The sequence below is a fragment of the Rana temporaria genome, chromosome 4, assembly GCF_905171775.1.
Source record: "Rana temporaria chromosome 4, aRanTem1.1, whole genome shotgun sequence".
Lineage (NCBI taxonomy): Eukaryota > Metazoa > Chordata > Amphibia > Anura > Ranidae > Rana > Rana temporaria.
In genome coordinates, this window is record NC_053492.1 from 25,673,672 (window position 1) to 25,693,452 (window position 19,781).

General features: G+C 43.0%; 1 protein-coding gene across 4 annotated transcripts in view; it reads left to right on the forward strand.

The window, feature by feature from the left end:
- The window catches only part of PTK2B (protein tyrosine kinase 2 beta), a 221,364-nt gene that overhangs the window by 98,942 nt on the left and 102,641 nt on the right, over positions 1 to 19,781 (forward strand). For all 4 annotated transcript variants that reach the window (XM_040348142.1, XM_040348139.1, XM_040348141.1 and 1 more), the window contains one exon: positions 12,944 to 13,183. In XM_040348142.1, coding sequence (XP_040204076.1) covers positions 12,992 to 13,183 — 192 coding nt within the window. In that variant the 5' untranslated portion in view covers positions 12,944 to 12,991. The remainder of the gene's footprint in view (positions 1 to 12,943; positions 13,184 to 19,781) is intronic.

Below are 19,781 nucleotides of genomic sequence, written 5' to 3' on the forward strand. Positions count from 1 at the left end.
AAAATCAATAAAAATAAATAAAAACAATTTGTTTTAAAGCGCCCTGTCCTGACGAACTCGCGTGCAGAAGCGAACGCATACGCGAGTAGAGCCCGCATATGAAAACGGTGTTCAAACCACACAAGTGAGGTATTGCGGCGATCATTAGAGCGAGAGCAATAATTCTAGCCCTAGACCTACTCTGTAGCTCAAAAAATGCAACCTATAGAATTTTTTAAACGTCGCCTATCGAGATTTTTAAGGGTAAAAGTTTGACGCCATGCCACGAGCGGGCACAATTTTTAAGCGTGACATGTTGGGTATAATTTTACTAGGCGTAACATTATGTTTCACAATATATAAAAAATTGGGCCAAATTTATTGTTGTGCTATTTTTTAATTCAAAAAAGTGAATTTTCTCCAAAAAAAGTGCGCTTGTATGACCGCTGCGCAAATACGGTGTGACAAAAAGTATTGCAATGATTGCCATTTTATTCTCTAGGGTGTTAGAAACAAATATATATATAATGTTTGGGGGTTTTAAGTAATTTTCTAGCAAAAAAAACTGTTTCAGTCTTGTAAACGCCGAATCTGAAAAACAGGTTTTGGGCTTAAGTGGTTAAGAGAACTAACCCAGGTCTGCTCTAACCTTGCTAGCTGTGGGCCTCTGTGCGTGAATGGCTGAATCACATCACAGCTTGTGATACTAAGAGTAAAAAACACAATTGCTCATAATGCGTGTCAATAACAAGGAGTGATGAACATCAGAATATCCCGTGACTCACTCACTTCATAGTATGTTTTCCCTCGCTTTGCAGGAATAAAAATGTTGACGTGTCCTTGGGTCTTGTTATGTTGTAAAAAATGTCTCTGCGTTGCGGCATATTTTCGGCATTTTTCCCTTCCAATTGACGTATGCTGGTAATAACTAGCAATGATTCTCAAAATGATGTATGGAGTGGAACGACGGGTGACTCAGTTTGAGTTGTCGGGTGAGAAATCTATTTTATTAAAGAATGTTGTTTTCAAATAATACAAAAAGCCCTTATATTACTGCTGGGATAGGCAGATTGAGACACAGGGGACAGGGCAGGCACACAACATTTTCAGTGGTATTTTCCCTGTGGCATGTGCACAAGATCAGACTAACCCACTAAAGGACAGAAGGATCATCCAGGGAGCCCCTGCTCCCTACAAATACAGCACCACTGCCATGTGCTGTAATTACCAGCAGAAGAAGAAGCCTGCCTGCCTATCCCCTTCCTCCTTCTAGTTGCATTGGGGTTGATCAGTTGCAGCAGACATAAATGTAAAACCCTGCGTTTCAGTTGGTGTAGGAATTGGGGTAGATCTCAGGTCTGAATGTGTAGGAACTGGAATTGACCTGAGGTCTGAAGTTGCCAGAATTGGAAAAAAACTGAGATCTGCATGTGTGAAAATTAGGGTTGATCTAAAGTCTGCATGTGTGTCTCCTGCAAGAGAAAGCATCATCTGAAAGAGAAGGTGTCCTTTGACAGTGTATGTCTTCTGCAAGAGAAGGTGTTTTCTGCAAGAGAAGGTGTCTTCTGGAAAAGGGGTCCTTTGGCAGAGTATGTCTTCTGCAAGAGAAGGCGCCTTCTGCAAGAGGAGGTGTCTTCTGAAAGAGAAGGTGTCTTCTGAAATAGAAGTTGTCACCTGCAATCGAAGGTGTCTTCTGGAAGAGAAGGTGTCTCCTGCAAGAGAAGGCACCTTCTGCAAGAGGAGGTATCTTCTGGAAGAGAAAGTGTCTTCTAAAATAGAAGGTGTCTTCTGGAAAAGGTGTCCTTTGGCAGAGAAGGTGTCTTCTGTGGGATAAGGTGTATTTTGCAAGAGAAGGTGTCTTCTGAGATAGAAGCTGTCTTCTGCAAGAGAAGGTGTCTTCTGAGATAGAAGCTGTCTCCTGCAAGAGAAGGTGTCTTCTGAGATAGAAGCTGTCTCCTGCAAGAGAAGGTGTCTTCTGGAAGAAAAAGTGTCTTCCAAAATAGAAGGTGTCTTCTAGAAAAGGTGTCCTTTGGCAGATAAGGGGTCTTCTGTGGGATAAGGTGCCTTCTACAAGAGAAAGTGTCTTCTAAAATAGAAGGTGTCTTCTGGAAGAGAAGGTGTTTCCTACAAGAGAAGGTGTTTCCTACAAGAGAAGGTGTCTTCTGGAAGAGAAGGTGTCTTCTGGAAGAGGAGGTGTCTCCTACAAGAGAAGGTGTCTCCTACAAGAGAAGGGGTCTCCTACAAGAGAAGGTGTCTTCTGGAAGAGAAGGTGTCTCCTACAAGAGAAGGTGTCTTCTGAAAGAGAAGGTGTCTCCTACAAGAGAAGGTGTCTTCTGAAAGAGAATGTGTCTCCTACAAGAGAAGGTGTCTTCTGGAAGAGAAGGTGTCTCCTACAAGAGAATGTGTCTCCTACAAGAGAAGGTGTCTTCTGGAAGAGAAGGTGTCTCCTACAAGAGAAGGTGTCTCCTACAAGAGAAGGTGTCTTCTGGAAGATAAGGTGTCTTCTGGAAGAGAAGGTGTCTCCTACAAGAGAAGGTGTCTTATGGAAGAGAAGGTGTCTCCTACAAGAGAAGGTGTCTTCTGGAAGAGAAGGTTTTTTCTGGAAGAGAAGGTGTCTTCAGGAAGACAAGGTGTCTCCTACAAGAGAAGGTGTCTTCTACAAGAGAAGGTGTCTTCTGGAAGAGAAGGTGTCTTCTACAAGAGAAGGTGTCTCCTACAAGAGAAGGTGTCTTCTGGAAGAGAAGGTGTCTTCTGTGGAAGAGAAGGTGTCTTCTGTGGAAGAGAAGGTGTCTTCTGGAAGAGAAGGTGTCTCATACAAGAGAAGGTGTCTCCTACAAGAGAAGGTGTCTCCTACAAGAGAATGTGTCTTCTGGAAGAGAAGGTGTCTCCTACAAGAGAAGGTGTCTTCTGGAAGAGAAGGTGTCTCCTACAAGAGAAGGTGTCTCCTACAAGATAAGGTGTCTTGTGAAAGAGAAGGTGTCTCCTACAAGAGAAGGTGTCTTCTGAAAGAGAAGGTGTCTCCTACAAGAGAAGGTGTCTCCTACAAGAGAAGGTGTCTCCTACAAGAGAAGGTGTCTTCTGGAAGAGAAGGTGTCTTCTGGAAGAGAAGGTGTCTTCTGGAAGAGAAGGTGTCTTCTACAAGAGAAGGTGTCTTCTGGAAGAGAAGGTGTCTCCTACAAGAGAAGGTGTCTTCTGGAAGAGAAGGTGTCTCCTACAAGAGAGTGTGTCTCCTACAAGAGAGTGTGTCTCCTACAAGAGAATGTGTCTCCTACAAGAGAAGGTGTCTCCTGGAAGAGAAGGTGTCTCCTACAAGAGAAGGTGTCTCCTACAAGAGAAGGTGTCTTCTGGAAGAGAAGGTGTCTCCTACAAGAGAAGGTGCCTTCTGGAAGAGAAGGTGTCTTCTGGAAGAGAAGGTGTCTTCTGGAAGAGAAGGTGTCTCCTACAAGAGAAGGTGTCTTCTGGAAGAGAAGGTGTCTTCTGGAAGAGAAGGTGTCTTCTGGAAGTGAAGGTGTCTTCTGGAAGTGAAGGTGTCTTCTGGAAGAGAAGGTGTCTTCTGGAAGAGAAGGTTTCTTCTGGAAGAGAAGGTGTCTCCTACAAGAAAAGGTGTCTTCTGGAAATCCCATAGTCTGCAGCTTGGCAGTGTCCACTTTTCTAAAAACTGCAATGCAGAAGAAGAGCAGCACCAAGACACCTAGAAGACGTGAACTCCTACATTGTGATTTATTTATATCCCAATTATGATTCAACTTTTTAACACTTTATTTTTTTTATCTGCATGCCATAAGCTGATAGGGAGTGTCATATTTTTTAAAAATGAATATATTTTATTTTCTGTTCTTGGCAAATGTTCTAATGGTATAAAATTTGGATTTATGGAGTCTTGTGCCTTGTCGCAGTATTGCTCTTGACTATATATAGCAATGTGAAGAAAAACAGAAGTATTGACAGCTTGGCTCTGCAGACTGGAATAAACATATACGCTCTTTTTGCATCACTTTCAGCTGTTACTTTTTGCCCATCCGGCCTTAATCGATAAAGAGTACAAATTCTTAAAGCAAACAGCTGAATACACAGATAAAGTACATGTCCGTCCTGTTCTGAGAATTACACAGCCCAACCACAGAGCAAGGCCCCATCTTGCAGGTCCGGAGACCCTAAACTTTTCTGCCGCAGATTTTCTGTTACTTTTCACAAGAGTTGAGTGAAATGTCATGTTGTAACATTTCCATGAAGTTACAAAAAGAAAATAGTAAACAATGGCCCAGATTCACAGAGAGCAAGGCGCACATTACGCCGCCGTAGAGCACGCCAACGTAGCGCGGAGAGGCAAGCATTGCATTCAGCAAGCCAGTGCTCCCAACGATGCGCCAGCGTGGCGTGGGTTTCGAAGGCGCACACCGGCGTAGGTGGAAGTGGACGTAACCCCATGCAAATGATGGGCCGAGCGCCAGACAGGTAAGTATCATGAACTGCGCATGCGCCGGCACAACTGCCTATGCTACGCCGGATCACCGCGTACGCCGTGAACATAACGTACGCCCAGCCAGACACACGTCCAACGCACAATACGCCAGCTTGTGTTCCATGGTGCAGACCTGTGCATGTCTGTTGCCGGGTTGCACCTCATTTATGGGGAATAACTTTACGCCGGACGTACAACTTACGCGCATCTCGCGTAGCATGAGCCGGGCACACACACGTTCGTGAATCAGCGTTTTTCCCTCATTTGCATGTTTGAATGGTTAATCAATGGGAGCAGCACCATGCGCCCAGCCCATATGTGCGCCCACCCTACGCCGGCGTGTGCAAGCTACTTCGGCGGGGTGTAGCCTGTTTTTAGGCGCATGTTGGTTCATGGGTCTGCCGCACACATACGCCAGCGCACATTGGCACTTACGTCGGCGTAACGTGTTATACGTCGGCGTAAGTGCTTTGTGAATCTGGGCCAAAGTGATTATTGTGCCGTGCATTATGCATGGTGCAACACATGGCAGCTGGTGTGAACGAGCCCTAAAACAAAGTTTTATTTGCTGTCCTGTCCTGGTGACAACCACAGAACCCATTTCCTGTGAGGGTGTCAGAGGGAGAGAAATGGAAGAAAAATCCCCATTGACAGATATAAAAGTGCTTTATGTGTAGGGTAGAGTGATAATGGTCTCTGCACATGTCCACTACATATACAGTGTATATACAGTATCTCACAAAAGTGAGTACACCCCTCACATTTTTTTATATCTTTTTCATGGGACAACGCTGAAGAAATTACACTTGGCTCCAATGTAAAGTAGTGAGTGTACAGCTTGTATAACAGTGTAAATTGTCTGCCCCCTCAAAATAACTCAACACACAGCCATTAATGTCTAAACTGCTGGCAACAAAAGTGAGTACACCCCTAAGTGAAAATGTCCAAATTGGGCCCAATTAGCCATTTTCCCTCCCCGGGGTCATGTGACTCGTTAGTATTACAACATCTCAGGTGTGAATGGGGAGGAGGTGTGTTAAATTTGGTGTCATCGCTCTCACTCTTTCATACTGGTCACGGGAAGTTCAACATGGCACCTCGTGGCAAAGAACTCTCTTAGAATCAGAAATAAAGAATTGTTGCTTTACATAAAGATGACCTAGTCTATAAGAAGATTGCTAAGACCCTGAAACTGAGCTGCAGCACGGTGGTCAAGACCATACATGGGTGTAACAGGATAGGTTTCACTCACAACAGTCCTTGTCATGGTCGACAAGTTGAGTGCATGTTCTCAGCATCATATCCAGAGGTTGTCTTTGGGAAATAGATGTATGAGTGCTGCCAGCATTGCTGCAGAGGTTGAAGGGGTGGGGGGTCAGCCTGTCAGTGCTCAGACCATACACTGCACACTGCATCAAATTGGTCTGCATGGCTGTCTTCCCAGAAAGAAGCCTCTTCTAAAGATGATGCACAAGAAAGCCCGCAAACAGTTTGCTGAAGACAAGCAGACTAAGGACATGGATTACTGGAACCATGTCCTGTGGTCTGATGAGACCAAGATAAACTTATTTGGTGTCAGATGGTGTCAGGCATGTGTGGCGGTAACCAGGTGAGGAGAACAAAGACAAGGGTGTCTTGCCTACAGTCAAGCATGATGGTGGGAGTGTCATGGTCTGGGGCTGCATGAGTGGTGCCGGCACTGGGGAGCTACAGTTCATTGAGGGAACCATGAATGTAAACATGTACTGTGACCTACTGAAGCAGAGCATGATCCCCTCCCTTCAGAGACTGGGCCGCAGGGTAGTATTCCAACATAATAACGACCCCAAACACACCTCCAAGATGACCACTGCCTTCCTAAAGAAGCTGAGGGTAAAAGTGATGGACTGGCCAAGTGTGTCCAGACCTAAACCCTATTGAGCATCTGTGGGGGCTCCTCAAATGGAAGGTGGAGGAGCGCAAGGTCTCCAACATCCACCAGCTCTGTGATGTCATCATGGAGGAGGGGAAGAGGACTCCAGTGGCAACATGTGAATCTCTGGTGAACTCCATGCCCAAGAGGGTTAAGGCAGTGCTGGAAAATAATGGTGGCCACACAAAATATTGACACTTTGTGCCCAATTTGGGCACTTTCACTTAGGGGTGTACTCACTTATGTTGCCAGCGGTTTAGACATTAATGGCTGTGTGTTGAGATATTTTGAGGGGACAGCAAATTTACACTGTTATACAAGCTGTTCACTCACTACACAACATTGTAGCCAAGTGTCATTTCTTCAGTGTTGTCACATGAAAAGATAGAAGGAAATATTTACAAAAATGTGAGGGGTGTACTCACTTTTTTGAGATTTTATATATATATATGCACGCATACACACACCCAAAATATGTTTGTGGCTGCAGCAGATGGAGATTAGTTTCATTCTTCATGTCTGAAGTATGCTAAGCCACAGCTGAAACACGGAGTGTGGTAATGATGATAATGAAATTAGCCTCGTCGGCTACAAACACCAAAGGAAGTCAGCTAATCTACTTTAGTCAATTAGCTAATTCAAATTCGATCTTTCAAAAGTGTTAGAACTTCTGGTTAGAATTTTTTTTTGCTGGTGTAACAGAGATACACTATTGGTATAAAAATATTTTTAATAATTCAGTTTGGTGATGTCTAGAAAATTGGTCAAGAAGATCATCAGTGTAGCACAGACCCTATGACTGGTCCTGCTATCTTTGCCGCGTTTATCTTTCCCAACAGCATCCACACCTTCTGCTCAATAAGAAGTCTAGGTGTTGCTGTATCCAAGTAAAACAAAAGATCATGGCCCGGATTCAGAAAGATTGCCGTAAGTTTAGGCGGGCGTAGCGTATCTCATATACGCTACGTAAACGGGGGGGTGTGTAATGGCGCTTCCGAGTTAATGACTAAATAATAATATAAATTTTCTTCAATTTTATTCGTTATATCATATTTTATTATTTCTTATGCCCTTGGGTAGTTTGGTTTTGCGCATTGGTTCCCCCTTTTTTTACATATACGCTACGCTGCCGTAACTTTGAGAGGCAAGTCCTGTATTCAGAAAGAACTTGCGGCCAATGTTACGGCGGCGTAGCGTATATGGGCCGGCGTAAGCTGGCCTAATTCAAAATAGGCTGGTAGGGGGCGTGTTGTATGCTAAACAGTCGTGACACCACGTAATTGACGTTACTAACGAACGGTGCATGCGCCGTCCGTTAAAATGTATCCCAGTGCGCATGCTCCAAATTACGCCGCAAATAGTCATTGCTTTAGACGTGAACGTAACTTACGCACAGCCCTATTCGCGTACGACTTACGCAAACGATGCAAAATTCGACGCTGGCCCGACGTCCATACCTAACATTGGCTACGCCTCATAGAGCAGGGTTAACCATACGCCGAAAAAAGCCTTACGCAAACGACGTAAAAAAATGCGCCGAGCGCACGTACGTTTCTGAATCGGCTTATCTAGCTCATTACCATATTCGACGCGTAAATCTACGGAAGCGCCACCTAGCGGCCAGCGTAAATATGCAACTTAGATACGACGGCGTAGGAGACTTACGCCGCTCGTATCTAGGCAACTGTGAGGCGTATCTGATTCTATGAATCAGGCACTGAGTTGCGACGGCCCTCATTCGGAGTTACGATGGCGTATCTGGAGATGCTCCGTCGTAACTTCTTTCTGAATCCGGGCCGAGATGTCCAAGTATCCGTAGAAGGGAGATATAGGTAGAAGATCCAGTTGGAAAGGATCATGGATCAATGAGATGCCTGGCAGAACATAGATTAGGGATGCCCAGGTAGAGGTTAGATAGGAGATATTCGGGTACGATATCTGTAATGAGATGTTTATGTAGAAAATCAATTTGGAGAAGATCATCAATAAGGTCAATAAATAAAAAAAGATACTCTATGCAGAGGAATATTGTATAAAAAAAACACACAGTGTCCCAATATCATTAAACAAAGAAGTTCAATAGAGCCTCTACCCACTATGGAAATGTCTTGATGTATACATGCTCCACTTCCCCACGCAAGTAAAGCAGATATGAACCTCTTACCAGAGAGTGTGGACCATTTTAACAGTGTTCCAATATTATAATACAAAGAAATCCAAATTCTCAGTGCAATAGAACCTTCTTCTCAATATAAAAATTTATCCACGTATACATGCTCCACTTTCCCATGCAGGAAAAGCAAATATGAACCTCTAACCAGAGAGTGTGGACCATTTTAACAGTGTCTCAATATTATAATACAAAGAAATCCAAATTCTCAGTGCAATAGAGCCTCTACCCAATATTGAAGATTCTCCACTTATACATGCTCCACTTTGTCATGCAAGTAAAGCAAATATGAACCTCTTACCAGAGAGTGTGGACCATTTTAACAGTGTCTCAATATTATAATACAATGAAATCCAAATTCTCAGTGCAATAGAACCTTCTTCTCAATATGGAAATGTATCCACGTATACATGTTCCACTTTCCCATGCAAGTAAAGCGGATATGAACCTCTTACCAGAGAGTGTGGACCATTTTAACAGTGTCTCAATATTATAATACAAAGATATCCAAATTCTCAGTGCAATAGAGCCTCTACTCAATATTGAAGTTTCTCCTTGTATACATGCTCCACTTTCCCATATAAGTAAAGCAAATATGAACCTCTTACCAGAGAGTGTGGACCATTTTAACAGTGTCTCAATATTATAATACAATGAAATCCAAATTCTCAGTGCAATAGAACCTTCTTCTCAATATGGAAATGTATCCACGTATACATGCTCCACTTTCCCATGCAAGTAAAGCGGATATGAACCTCTTACCAGAGAGTGTGGACCATTTTAACAGTGTCTCAATATTATAATACAAAGATATCCAAATTCTCAGTGCAATAGAGCCTCTACTCAATATTGAAGTTTCTCCTTGTATACATGCTCCACTTTCCCATATAAGTAAAGCAAATATGAACCTCTTACCAGAGAGTGTGGACCATTTTAACAGTGTCCCAATATTATAATACAAAGAAATCCAAATTCTCAGTGCAATAGAGCTTCTTCTCAATATGGAAATGTATCCACTTATACATGCTCCACTTTCCCATGCAAGTAAAGCGGATATGAACCTCTTACCAAAGAGTGTGAACCATTTTAACAGTGTCTCAATATTATAATACAAAGAAATCCAAATTCTCAGTGCAATAGAGCCTTCTTCTCAATATGGAAATGTATCCATGTATACATGCTCCACTTCCCCACGCAAGTAAAGCAGATATGAACCTCTTACCAGACAGTGTGGACCATTCTAAACATAAATGGTCAATATCGCTCTTTATACTTTAATTGAGACCGTCCACCATCCAGTGCAGTAATGTTATCCAACATAAGTGCCAACACCATGTGAGAAGCAAGATCACAATCCACTTACCAGATGATGTGAAAAATTTGGTTTAACCACTTGCCCACCGCCCATAGTCAAAATACGTCATGTTTTTGAAGAGGGATATCTCGGTAACGGCAGTAGCTGCTGCCACAACCGAGATATCCATCTCTTCAGTGGGCGGTTCTGTTAATGATAACGGCTCCGCCGCGAGATCGCCGTTATCGGTGGCGGGAGGGGGCCACCCCCTCCCGCCGCTCTCCCACGCCCTCCGCCGCTTACCGGAGCCGTCGGCAGCGGCGGAGGCGATCGGGTCTGTTCGGCAGCTGTGTGGGGATGCGAGTGAGGGAAAAATCGCCCCCACCCGTCCACATAGCTCTGCTGAGCGGAAGTGACGTCAAAACATCAGTCCCGCCCAGCGTCTTAAAGAAACATTTTTTTTTTGTCATTTGAAAAAATGACATTTTAATTTTTTTTTTCTTTTTTTGCATTTAAGTCTAAATATGAGAACTGAGGTCTTTTTGACCCCAGATCTCATATTTAAGAGGACCTGTCATGGTTTTTTCTATTACAATGGATGTTTACATTCCTTGTAATAGGAATAAAAGTGATACATTTTTTTTTTATTTCAGTGTAAAAAATTATAAACTAAATAAAAATAAATAAGAAAACCCCCAAAAAAATTTTTAAAGCGCCCCATCCCGACGAGCTCGCGCACAGAAGCGAACGCATACGTGAGTAGCGCCCGCATATGAAAACTGTGTTCAAACCACACAAGTGAGGTATCGCCGCGATTGTTAGAGCGAGAGCAATAATTCTAGCCCTAGACCTCCTCTGTAACTCAAAAAATGCAACCTGTAGAATTTTTTAAAATTTTTAAGCTTGACATGTTGGGTAAAATTTTACTTGGCGTAACATTATCTTTCACAATATATAAAAAAATTGGGCAAAATTTATTGTTGTCTTTATTTTTTAATTAAAAAAAGTGATTTTTTTTCCAAAAAAAGTGCGCTTGTAGGACCGCTGCACAAATACGGTGTGACAAAAAGTATTGCAATGACTGCCATTTTATTCCCTAGGATGTCTGCTAAAAATATATATATAATGTTTGGGGGTTCTGATTAATTTTCTAGCAAAAAAATAGTGATTTTTACATGAAGGAGAGAAGTGCCAGAATAGGCCCGGTGGGCAAGTGGTTAAAAATGGTCTACAGTGCTCTAAATATGTACTCCTAATCAACACTCAGGATCACAGCTTCTCAATCAACACCATTAATGACCAGCTAGCCAATCCCCCTGATGATGTGATTTCCTGACGAAATGTGTTGGGCGCGGTTTAGACATGATATCATTGCGATGCGCTTTGTATATTTTATCAATAAGGTGAAGCCTGATGGAACATAGATTAAGGATGTCCAGGTAGAGTTTATATGCTGGATGGATACAATATCTGTTGACGTGTAGATGTCTAGGTAGAAGATATGTACAGACAAGTAGACCACCAGTAAGGAGATGTCCAGGTAGAGTTTATATGCTGGTTGGATACAATATATTGTTGATGTGTAGATGTCTAGGTAGAAGATATGTACAGACAAGTAGACCACCAGTAAGGAGATGTTTAGGTAGAGTTTATATGCTGGTTGGATACAATATATTGTTGATGTGTAGATGTCTAGGTAGAAGATATGTACAGACAAGTAGACCACCAGTAAGGAGATGTCCAGGTAGAGTTTATATGCTGGTTGGATACAATATATTGTTGACGTGTAGATGTCTAGGTATAAGATATGTACAGACAAGTAGACCACAAGTAAGGAGATGTCCAGGTAGAGTTTATATGCTGGTTGGATACAATATATTGTTGACGTGTAGATGTCTAGGTATAAGATATGTACAGAGAAGTAGACCACCATTAAGGAGATGTCCAGGTAGAGTTTATATGCTGGTTGGATACAATATATTGTTGATGTGTAGATGTCTAGGTAGAAGATATGTTCAGGGAAGTAGACCACCAGTAAGGAGATGTCCTGGTAGAGTTTATATGCTGGTTGGATACAATATATTGTTCACGTGTAGATGTCTAGGTAGAAGATATGTTCAGAGAAGTAGACCACCATTAAGGAGATGTTCAGGTAGAGTTTATATGCTGGTTGGATACAATATATTGTTGATGTGTAGATGTCTAGGTAGAAGATATGTTCAGGGAAGTAGACCACCAGTAAGGAGATGTCCTGGTAGAGTTTATATGCTGGTTGGATACAATATATTGTTCACGTGTAGATGTCTAGGTAGAAGATATGTTCAGAGAAGTAGACCACCATTAAGGAGATGTTCAGGCAGAGTTTATATGATGGAAGGATACAATGTTGATGTGTAGATGTCTAAGATATGTACAGAGAAGTAGACCATCAGATGCCTGGTTGAACATCAATTAGGGTAATTACCCCAGAAGTATGTAGAGATGTCTGGGCTGTGAGACATAATCTACACCACAGTATGGGTCAGTGTTCTCCTTGTCTTCTCATTACTTTGGTTTTGCTTTTGATCTCAGTTCACAAGTTTGCTCTTAAAGTGGATGTAAACCCAAAAAATTTGGTTATTTACATATCTCGTGCATTAGCTTGCAGACATGCACAGCTTCTGTAAAGTGCACAATTCACATCCCCCTCCCCTCTCCTCCTCTCCCGTCCAGCTCTCCCATGATTGGCTGTCTTTCCTGTGTTTTGATTAAATGTTTTCAAAATATGGGGTGATACACAGTTCAGTGTAAACAGCCATCAGAATACACATAGACAAGAAGCTGTGCATGTCTGCAAGCTAGTGCACAAGATATGTAAATAATCTGTCACTCAAGCAAGGACTTTGGTCTTTATCTGGAAGTCTGTTTAATTTCACTGAACAATAAAAAGAGGATTGCTCAGCGCTGGATTAACTCTGTGTGGCAAGACTGGGCACAGATCGTATTCTCTACATTGTGACATTAAAAAAAAAAAACTGGGGGGTTTACATCCACTTTAAGGACAGCAAAATAAAGATAATTCCAACTGTCTTTTTTGATCACATGGTTGCTCCATGATGTCTAACCAGATTTTATTACAATCTACAGATATGTGATGTCTTCATCTTAGTTATCCTCTGAACTCTCGGTGCCAGGATGTCGCTGGAGGCTATAAACCGATCACGGGGAGGAACCTTTATGAGGTCCGATGGGCCCACAGATCTACCGCTCGATGGAGAGATCAGTAAAGAAGAGATGCGTATCCTTAAGGTGTGTTTTCATAGCAACAGCAACAACCTGATGAAGAACTTCAAGCTGGTCAAGTGCAGCATATACACAGATATACGGGTAAGTACACATCTGAGGTTTGATGATGTTTAAAGGGATCAAGCCACCCAAAACTGTTTTTTTCAGGGAGTGATGGATGATGTCCACTAAATTACCCGTATCATTTTCAGCAGTGTTATCTCTCTGGTGTTAATCAAAGGCCCCGTACACACGAGAGGATCGATCCGCTGGAATTGATCCGCGGACCGGTTTCAGCGGATAGATCCCCTGGTGTGTACGATCCAGCGGATCTTTTTTTGTCCCCGGGGATGGATTTCCAGCGGATCAAAATTTCTTGACATGCTAAGAAATCGATCCGCTGGAATCCAGTCCAACGGATTGATCCGCTGGTCTGTACAGACTCACCGGATCAATCCGTCCGAATCCATACCCGTAATGATTCGACGCATGCGTGGAAGTCCTTATATCACAGTGTCGCGCACGTCGCCGCGTCATGATCGCGGCGACGGCGCGACACGTCACCGCGGACGGAATTCCGCGGGGATTTTGATCTCATGGTTAGTACAACCATGAGATCAAAATCCGCCAGACGATTTATCCGCGGAAACGGTCCCCCGGACCGTTTCCGCAGATAAATCCTCTCGTGTGTACTAGGCCTTACTGTGGTGTCTCACTTCTCCTGATATAATAATTTAAAAACGTTTTTTCCTGGTTGATTTTGAGTCAGGTTGGGTTAGAACCTCAACTTTTTATTACTATCTGTGTTTTAATCTTGGCTACTACTCCTTATTTCCTGTCTATGGAACGATTGTCAGACAGAACAGGAAGTGACTTCCCTTTTTTTGGCATGTGACCGACAGAACAGGAAGTCAGGGGCACCTTTTTTGACAGGTGTCAGGCAGGCCATGCGGCTGGCACACTACCCACCCACACACCTCCAACAGGAAACCACAAAGGAAACCTAATAAGTTGAAAATGAATCTGCCTTGATACTTACATTTGGGTTATAAATAAATTAACAACATAAAAAAAAATATACAACGTATGACCTTTGACAAAACTCAAGCCCCGCAAACCTTCAACCACTAAATAATGAAAGTGGACCTTTCGTGGCAAATACTGTGTTTCCCCGAAAATAAGCCCGGGTCTTATATTAACCACTTGCTTACTGGGCACATATACCCCCTTCCTGCCCAGGCAAAATTTCAGCTTTCTGCGCTGTCACGCTTTGAATGACAATTGCAAAACAACATTGACAAAATTGACGCCCTTTTTTTCCCACAAATAGAGCTTTCTTTTGGTGGTATTTGACCATCTCTGCGGTTTTTATTTTTTGCGCTATAAACTAAAAAAGAGCGACAATTAAAAAAATAAAAAATAAAATGGCCCGGATTCACAGACAACTTATGCCGACGTATCTGTTGATAAGCGGCGTAAGTTCAAGGAATGCGCCGTCGTATCTATGCGCTGTATTCAGGAAACAAGATACGCCTGAATTTGGCCAAGATACGACCGACGTAAGTCTTCTACGCCGTCGTATCTTGGGTGCATATTTACGCTGGCCGCTAGGGGCGCTTCCGTTGATTTACGCGTTGAATATGTAAATGAGTTAGATACGCCGATTCACGAACGTACTTGCGCCCGTCGCCGTAAGCTACGCCGTTTACGTAAGGCGTACGTCCGGCGTAAAGTTACCCCTGCTATATGAGGCGCAAGTAATGCAAAGGTATGGACGTCGGAACAAGCGTAGAATTTTAAGTCATTTACGTAAGTCGTACGTGAATGGGGCTGGGCGTAGGTTACGTTCACGTCACAGGCATTGAGCCGGCGTATCCTTGGGAGTAAATTCGATGTGATTGTGAGCATGCGCGCGCATGCGCCGTTCGTTCGGCCATGCATTTACATGGGGTCACGCTATATTATAATACAACACGCCCACTGCCTTGCTACTTTGAATTAGGCGGGCTTACGCCGGCCATTTTACGTTACGCCGGCGCAAGAAAGGGAGCAAGTGCTTTGTGAATACAGTACGAGCCTCTCTATGTTACTTCGGCGTAGCGCATATCAGGTGCGCTACGCCGCTCTAAAGATACGCTGATCTCTCTGAATTCGGCCCAATATTTTTTACTTTTTACTATAATAAATATAAAAAAAAAATATATATTTTTTTCTCAGTTTAGGCCAATATGTATTCTTGTACATATTTTTGGTAAAAAAAAAATCGCAATAAGCGTATAGTGATTGGTTTGCGCAAACCTAATAGCGCCTACAAAATAGGGGATAGAATTATGACATTTTTTTTTATTATTATTTTTTTTTTCTAGTAATGAAGGCGATCTGACACTTTTGACACATTTTTGGGACCATTCACATTTTATACGGCGAACAGTGCTATAAATATGCACTGATTACTGTATAAATGTGACTGGCAGGAAAGGGGTTAACTCTAGGGGGCGATCAAGGGGTTAAATGCGTTCCCTGCTAGGTGATTCTTATTGTGGGGGAGGGGACTGACTGGGGGGCCACTAGGCATGCGCATTGGCACCTGAGCGATGCGGCGGGCGCGCGCGTGCCCCCCATCGACGGGAGGCCAGAAGCCATAAATTGACGGCCTCCCGGCATTGTAGAGCCACCTTGTGGCCGTCAATTGTCGATGGCCCTGATAGGAAGTGGTTAATTTTGGCAACAAAAGACACAGTAGGACTTATTTTCGGAGAAGGTCCTACCATGTAATGTGATGTCTTCTCTCCCCCTCTACCGTCAGGAATCCCTAGTGTGAACAGAGTTAAAATGCTTGTAAAATCCTATAATTCACTCTATTATCGTAGTATATAATGTACAATGTGTGTGTTTCTGTAATAAAATTGTGCCAAATACCTTCATTTTAGCTTCCGTGACCCGCCGGAGCTCTCTTCCCCTCTCCGAGCACTGCAGGGGGGTGGTGAGATCCCCCACTGACAGCTGGGAGAAGAGGAGTAGAGCAGAGGGAGGTCAGCTTATATTACAGAAACACACACATTGTACATTATATAATACTGTAATAGAGTGGATTATAGTATTTTACAAGCATTTTAACTAGGGCTTAGTTTCGGAGTAGGGCTTATATTGCAGGCCTCCTGGAAAATAATGCTAGGTCTTATTTTCGGGGTAGGTCTTATTTTCGGGGGAAAACACGGAAGAAGCTTTGCCTCTTCCTGTTTCAGGCTGACCATGCTAAGCCACATCCTTACAATAATCATGCAGCAGCATTGAGAGCCTGTCCATGAATTCACTTTTATGCCCCGTACACACGATCGGATTTTTCGACGGAATTCCGCGCAAGCTTGGCTTGCATACACACGGTCACATAAAAGTTCTCTGAACTTTTGACCGTCAAGAACGTGGTCACGTACAACACTACGACGAGCCGAGAAAATGAAGTTCAATGCTTCCGAGCATGCGTCAAATTGTTTCCGAGCATGCCTTGGAATTTTGCGCATCGGAATTGCTACAGACGATTGGAATTTCTGATTGGAATTTTTTCCGTCTGAAAAATTGAAAACCAGCTCTCAATCTTTTGTTGGTGGAAATTCCAACAGCAAAAGTCCGATGGAGCATACACACGGTCGGAATTTCCGTTCAAAAGCTCACATCTGACTTTTGCTGACGGGAAATCCGATCGTGAGTACAGGGCGTTAGTTGGCCATTGGCCTCCCATGAAGGAGGCATGCACTGACTTGAAAAAGCAGCCCAACGACCAGCAGAATGAGCTCACATGACAGACTGGCAACGCTATTGCTAACTTCAAGGCAGTGGCTTAGCGTTGACAGCCTGCAGTAGGAAGTGCTGTTACTGGCAGGATCTCCAGGAAATAAAATTTGCAACAGATTCACAAAAATAAATAAATTGTTTAACAAAACAGTATACAGGTGTTCCAACCAAGTGACCACTTTTCAAATCTATTTAACCGAATGCTGCAAGTGTGATCCCGGACGAGCCCCCATGATATTTTCCCACCTTTCATGGAATGAATAGTGTTATTTGCATTAGCTGCTGAGCTAATGGTGCTGAGAATACATCGTAGCTTTTTTAGAGTAATATTCCTTTCTATATAGATGTCCCAGCCAAGTGACGACTTTTCAAATTTATTTACCTGAATGCTGCAAGTGTGATCCCGGACGAGCCCCCATCTCTTTGAGAGACAATATATTGCTTGCAATAATAGTGTTAGGCCCCATACACACGAGAGGATTTATCCGCGAATACGGTCCAGCGGACAGTTTCCGCGGATAAATCCTCTCGAGGATTTCAGCAGATTTCCATGCGATGGAGTGTACTCACCATCGCATTGAAATCTGCGCCGAAATCCTCTGGCGATGACGTGTCGCGCCGTTGCCGCGATTATGACGCGGCGACGTGTGCGACGCTGTCATATAAGGAATTCCACGCATGCGTCGAATCATTACGACGCATGCGGGGGATCCCTTCGGACGGATGGATCCGGTGAGTCTATACAGACCAGCGGATCCATCCGTTGGGATGGATTCCAGCAGATAGATTTGTTTAGCATTTCAGCAAATATTTGATCTGCTGGAATCCATCCCAGGGGATAAATATCCGCGGAAACAGATCCGCTGGAGTGTACACACCATAGGATCTATCCGCTGAAACCCATTCGCTGGGATTTTTCAGCGGATGGATTCTATCGTATGTATGGGGCCTTAGTGTTAAGCCCCATACACACCATCAGATTATCTGCAGATTTTTGTCTTCAGATTTACCAAAACCATGTAGTACAAGGGCCTGCCTGATTGCATACAAATTGAAACTCTTGAGGTTTGACCTCATATTATATGGTTTTGGTAAATCTGAAGACAAAAATCTGCAGAAAATCTGATGGTGTGTATGGGGCTTTAGTGTTAGTGTTATTGTTAGTGTTATTTGCATGAGCAGCTGGGCCACATCCTGAGAATACGCAGTAGCTTTTTTTTTTTACAGTAATGTTCCTTTCTTTTGGTGGTATTTGATCATCTCTTCGGTTTTTAATTCTTACGCTGTAAACAAAAAAAGAGCCACCCACCACCACCACCACCCCACCACCCACCACCCCAGTAGAAAAAAAAAAAAAGCGACATTTTGGAAAAAAAAGCAATTTTTTTTACTTTTTGCTATAATAAATATCCCCCAAAAGAATATATAAAAAAGTTTTTTTTCCTCAGTTTAGGCCGATACGTATTCTTTAGGGCTGTTACTGATCAAAATCTTTGTGTTCGATTAATCGTTTTTTTTTTTTAAATCGATTAATCGACTAATTTCGATTAATTATAACGCACATACAGATCCAACTACTTTAAGCTGATCTCCTTGCAGGCTGATTCCCAGTGCAGCTACCAACCACTGGAAAAATGGATAGCAGGATACAAAAAACACACAAAGGCAGCGCTAAACGGGAATAGCATTAAAACTTTTATAGTCTTCAAGTAGGTAACCAAATAAATATTGCACTGGAGATAAAATCGTTGTAGCCACATAAACTGTAAAAATGGTGCGAGTAATACCAAACGGTACCAAAAGCAGTCATAAAAACATGTAGCTAAGTATGATACTGGTATAAAAATGTGAGCAACGATACCACTGCTGAATCCAGATGAGGAGAGGTTAACATCAGTCCGTCGGCATGTAGATGTCCCATGAAGGGAATTATCACAACTCCCAGTGGATGGCTGTAGAATCCCATGTTGATAGAGGGAAGTGTAACAGCCCTTGCGTGTGGCAGATAGTAAGGTCCCGCTGGCATGCAGATATGAAGGCACAGCAAAGGAGCCCTTCAGATGGACACGGCAAGCCCCGCCGGTGACGTTACTGGATCTCCGACGGAACTCCCTGAAGGCCCAGAACCCGGTCGGAGAGGTGAGTACCAATCAAAAGAATTTTAATCGATCAAAAAGATTTTGATCGATCAACAAAATTAAAGATTAATCGATTAATTAAAAGTTAATTTGCACAGCCCTAGTATTCTTCTACCTATTTTTGGTAAAAAAAATTGCAATAAGCGTATATTCATTGGTTTGCACAAAAGTTATAGCGTCTACAAAATAGGGGATAGATTTATGGCATTTTTATTATAATTTTATTTTTTTACTAGTAATGGCGGCGAATTGCGATTTCTTATCGGAACTGCGACACTATGGCGGACACTTTTGACACTATTTTAGGACCATTGTCATTTATACAGCGATCAGTGCTATAAAAATGCACTGATTACTGTGTAAATGACACTGGCAGGGAAGGGGTTAAACACTAGGGGGCGATCAAGAGGTTAAGTGTGCAATAGGGAGTGATTCTAACTGTGGCGGGGATGGGCTACCACTGATATGACAGTGACAGCGATCACTTCTCCCGACGACAGGTAGCAGTAGATCCCTGTCATGTCACTAGTGCCTTGTTTACATAGGAATTTCCCCATTCTGCCTCTCCGTGTCGCGATCGTGGGCCGCCGGCGAACATCAAGTTTGCGGGGGCCTGCGAGCATACTCATGAAGGACGCAGCGGGCGCATGCCCTCTACACGGCAAATTAATACTATTATACTAAAGTACTATTTTTTTTCCCCACTCATGAAGCACAGTATGAGCAAAAATAAATAAATACATAAGATAAAGATCCTGCCAGGAAAAATC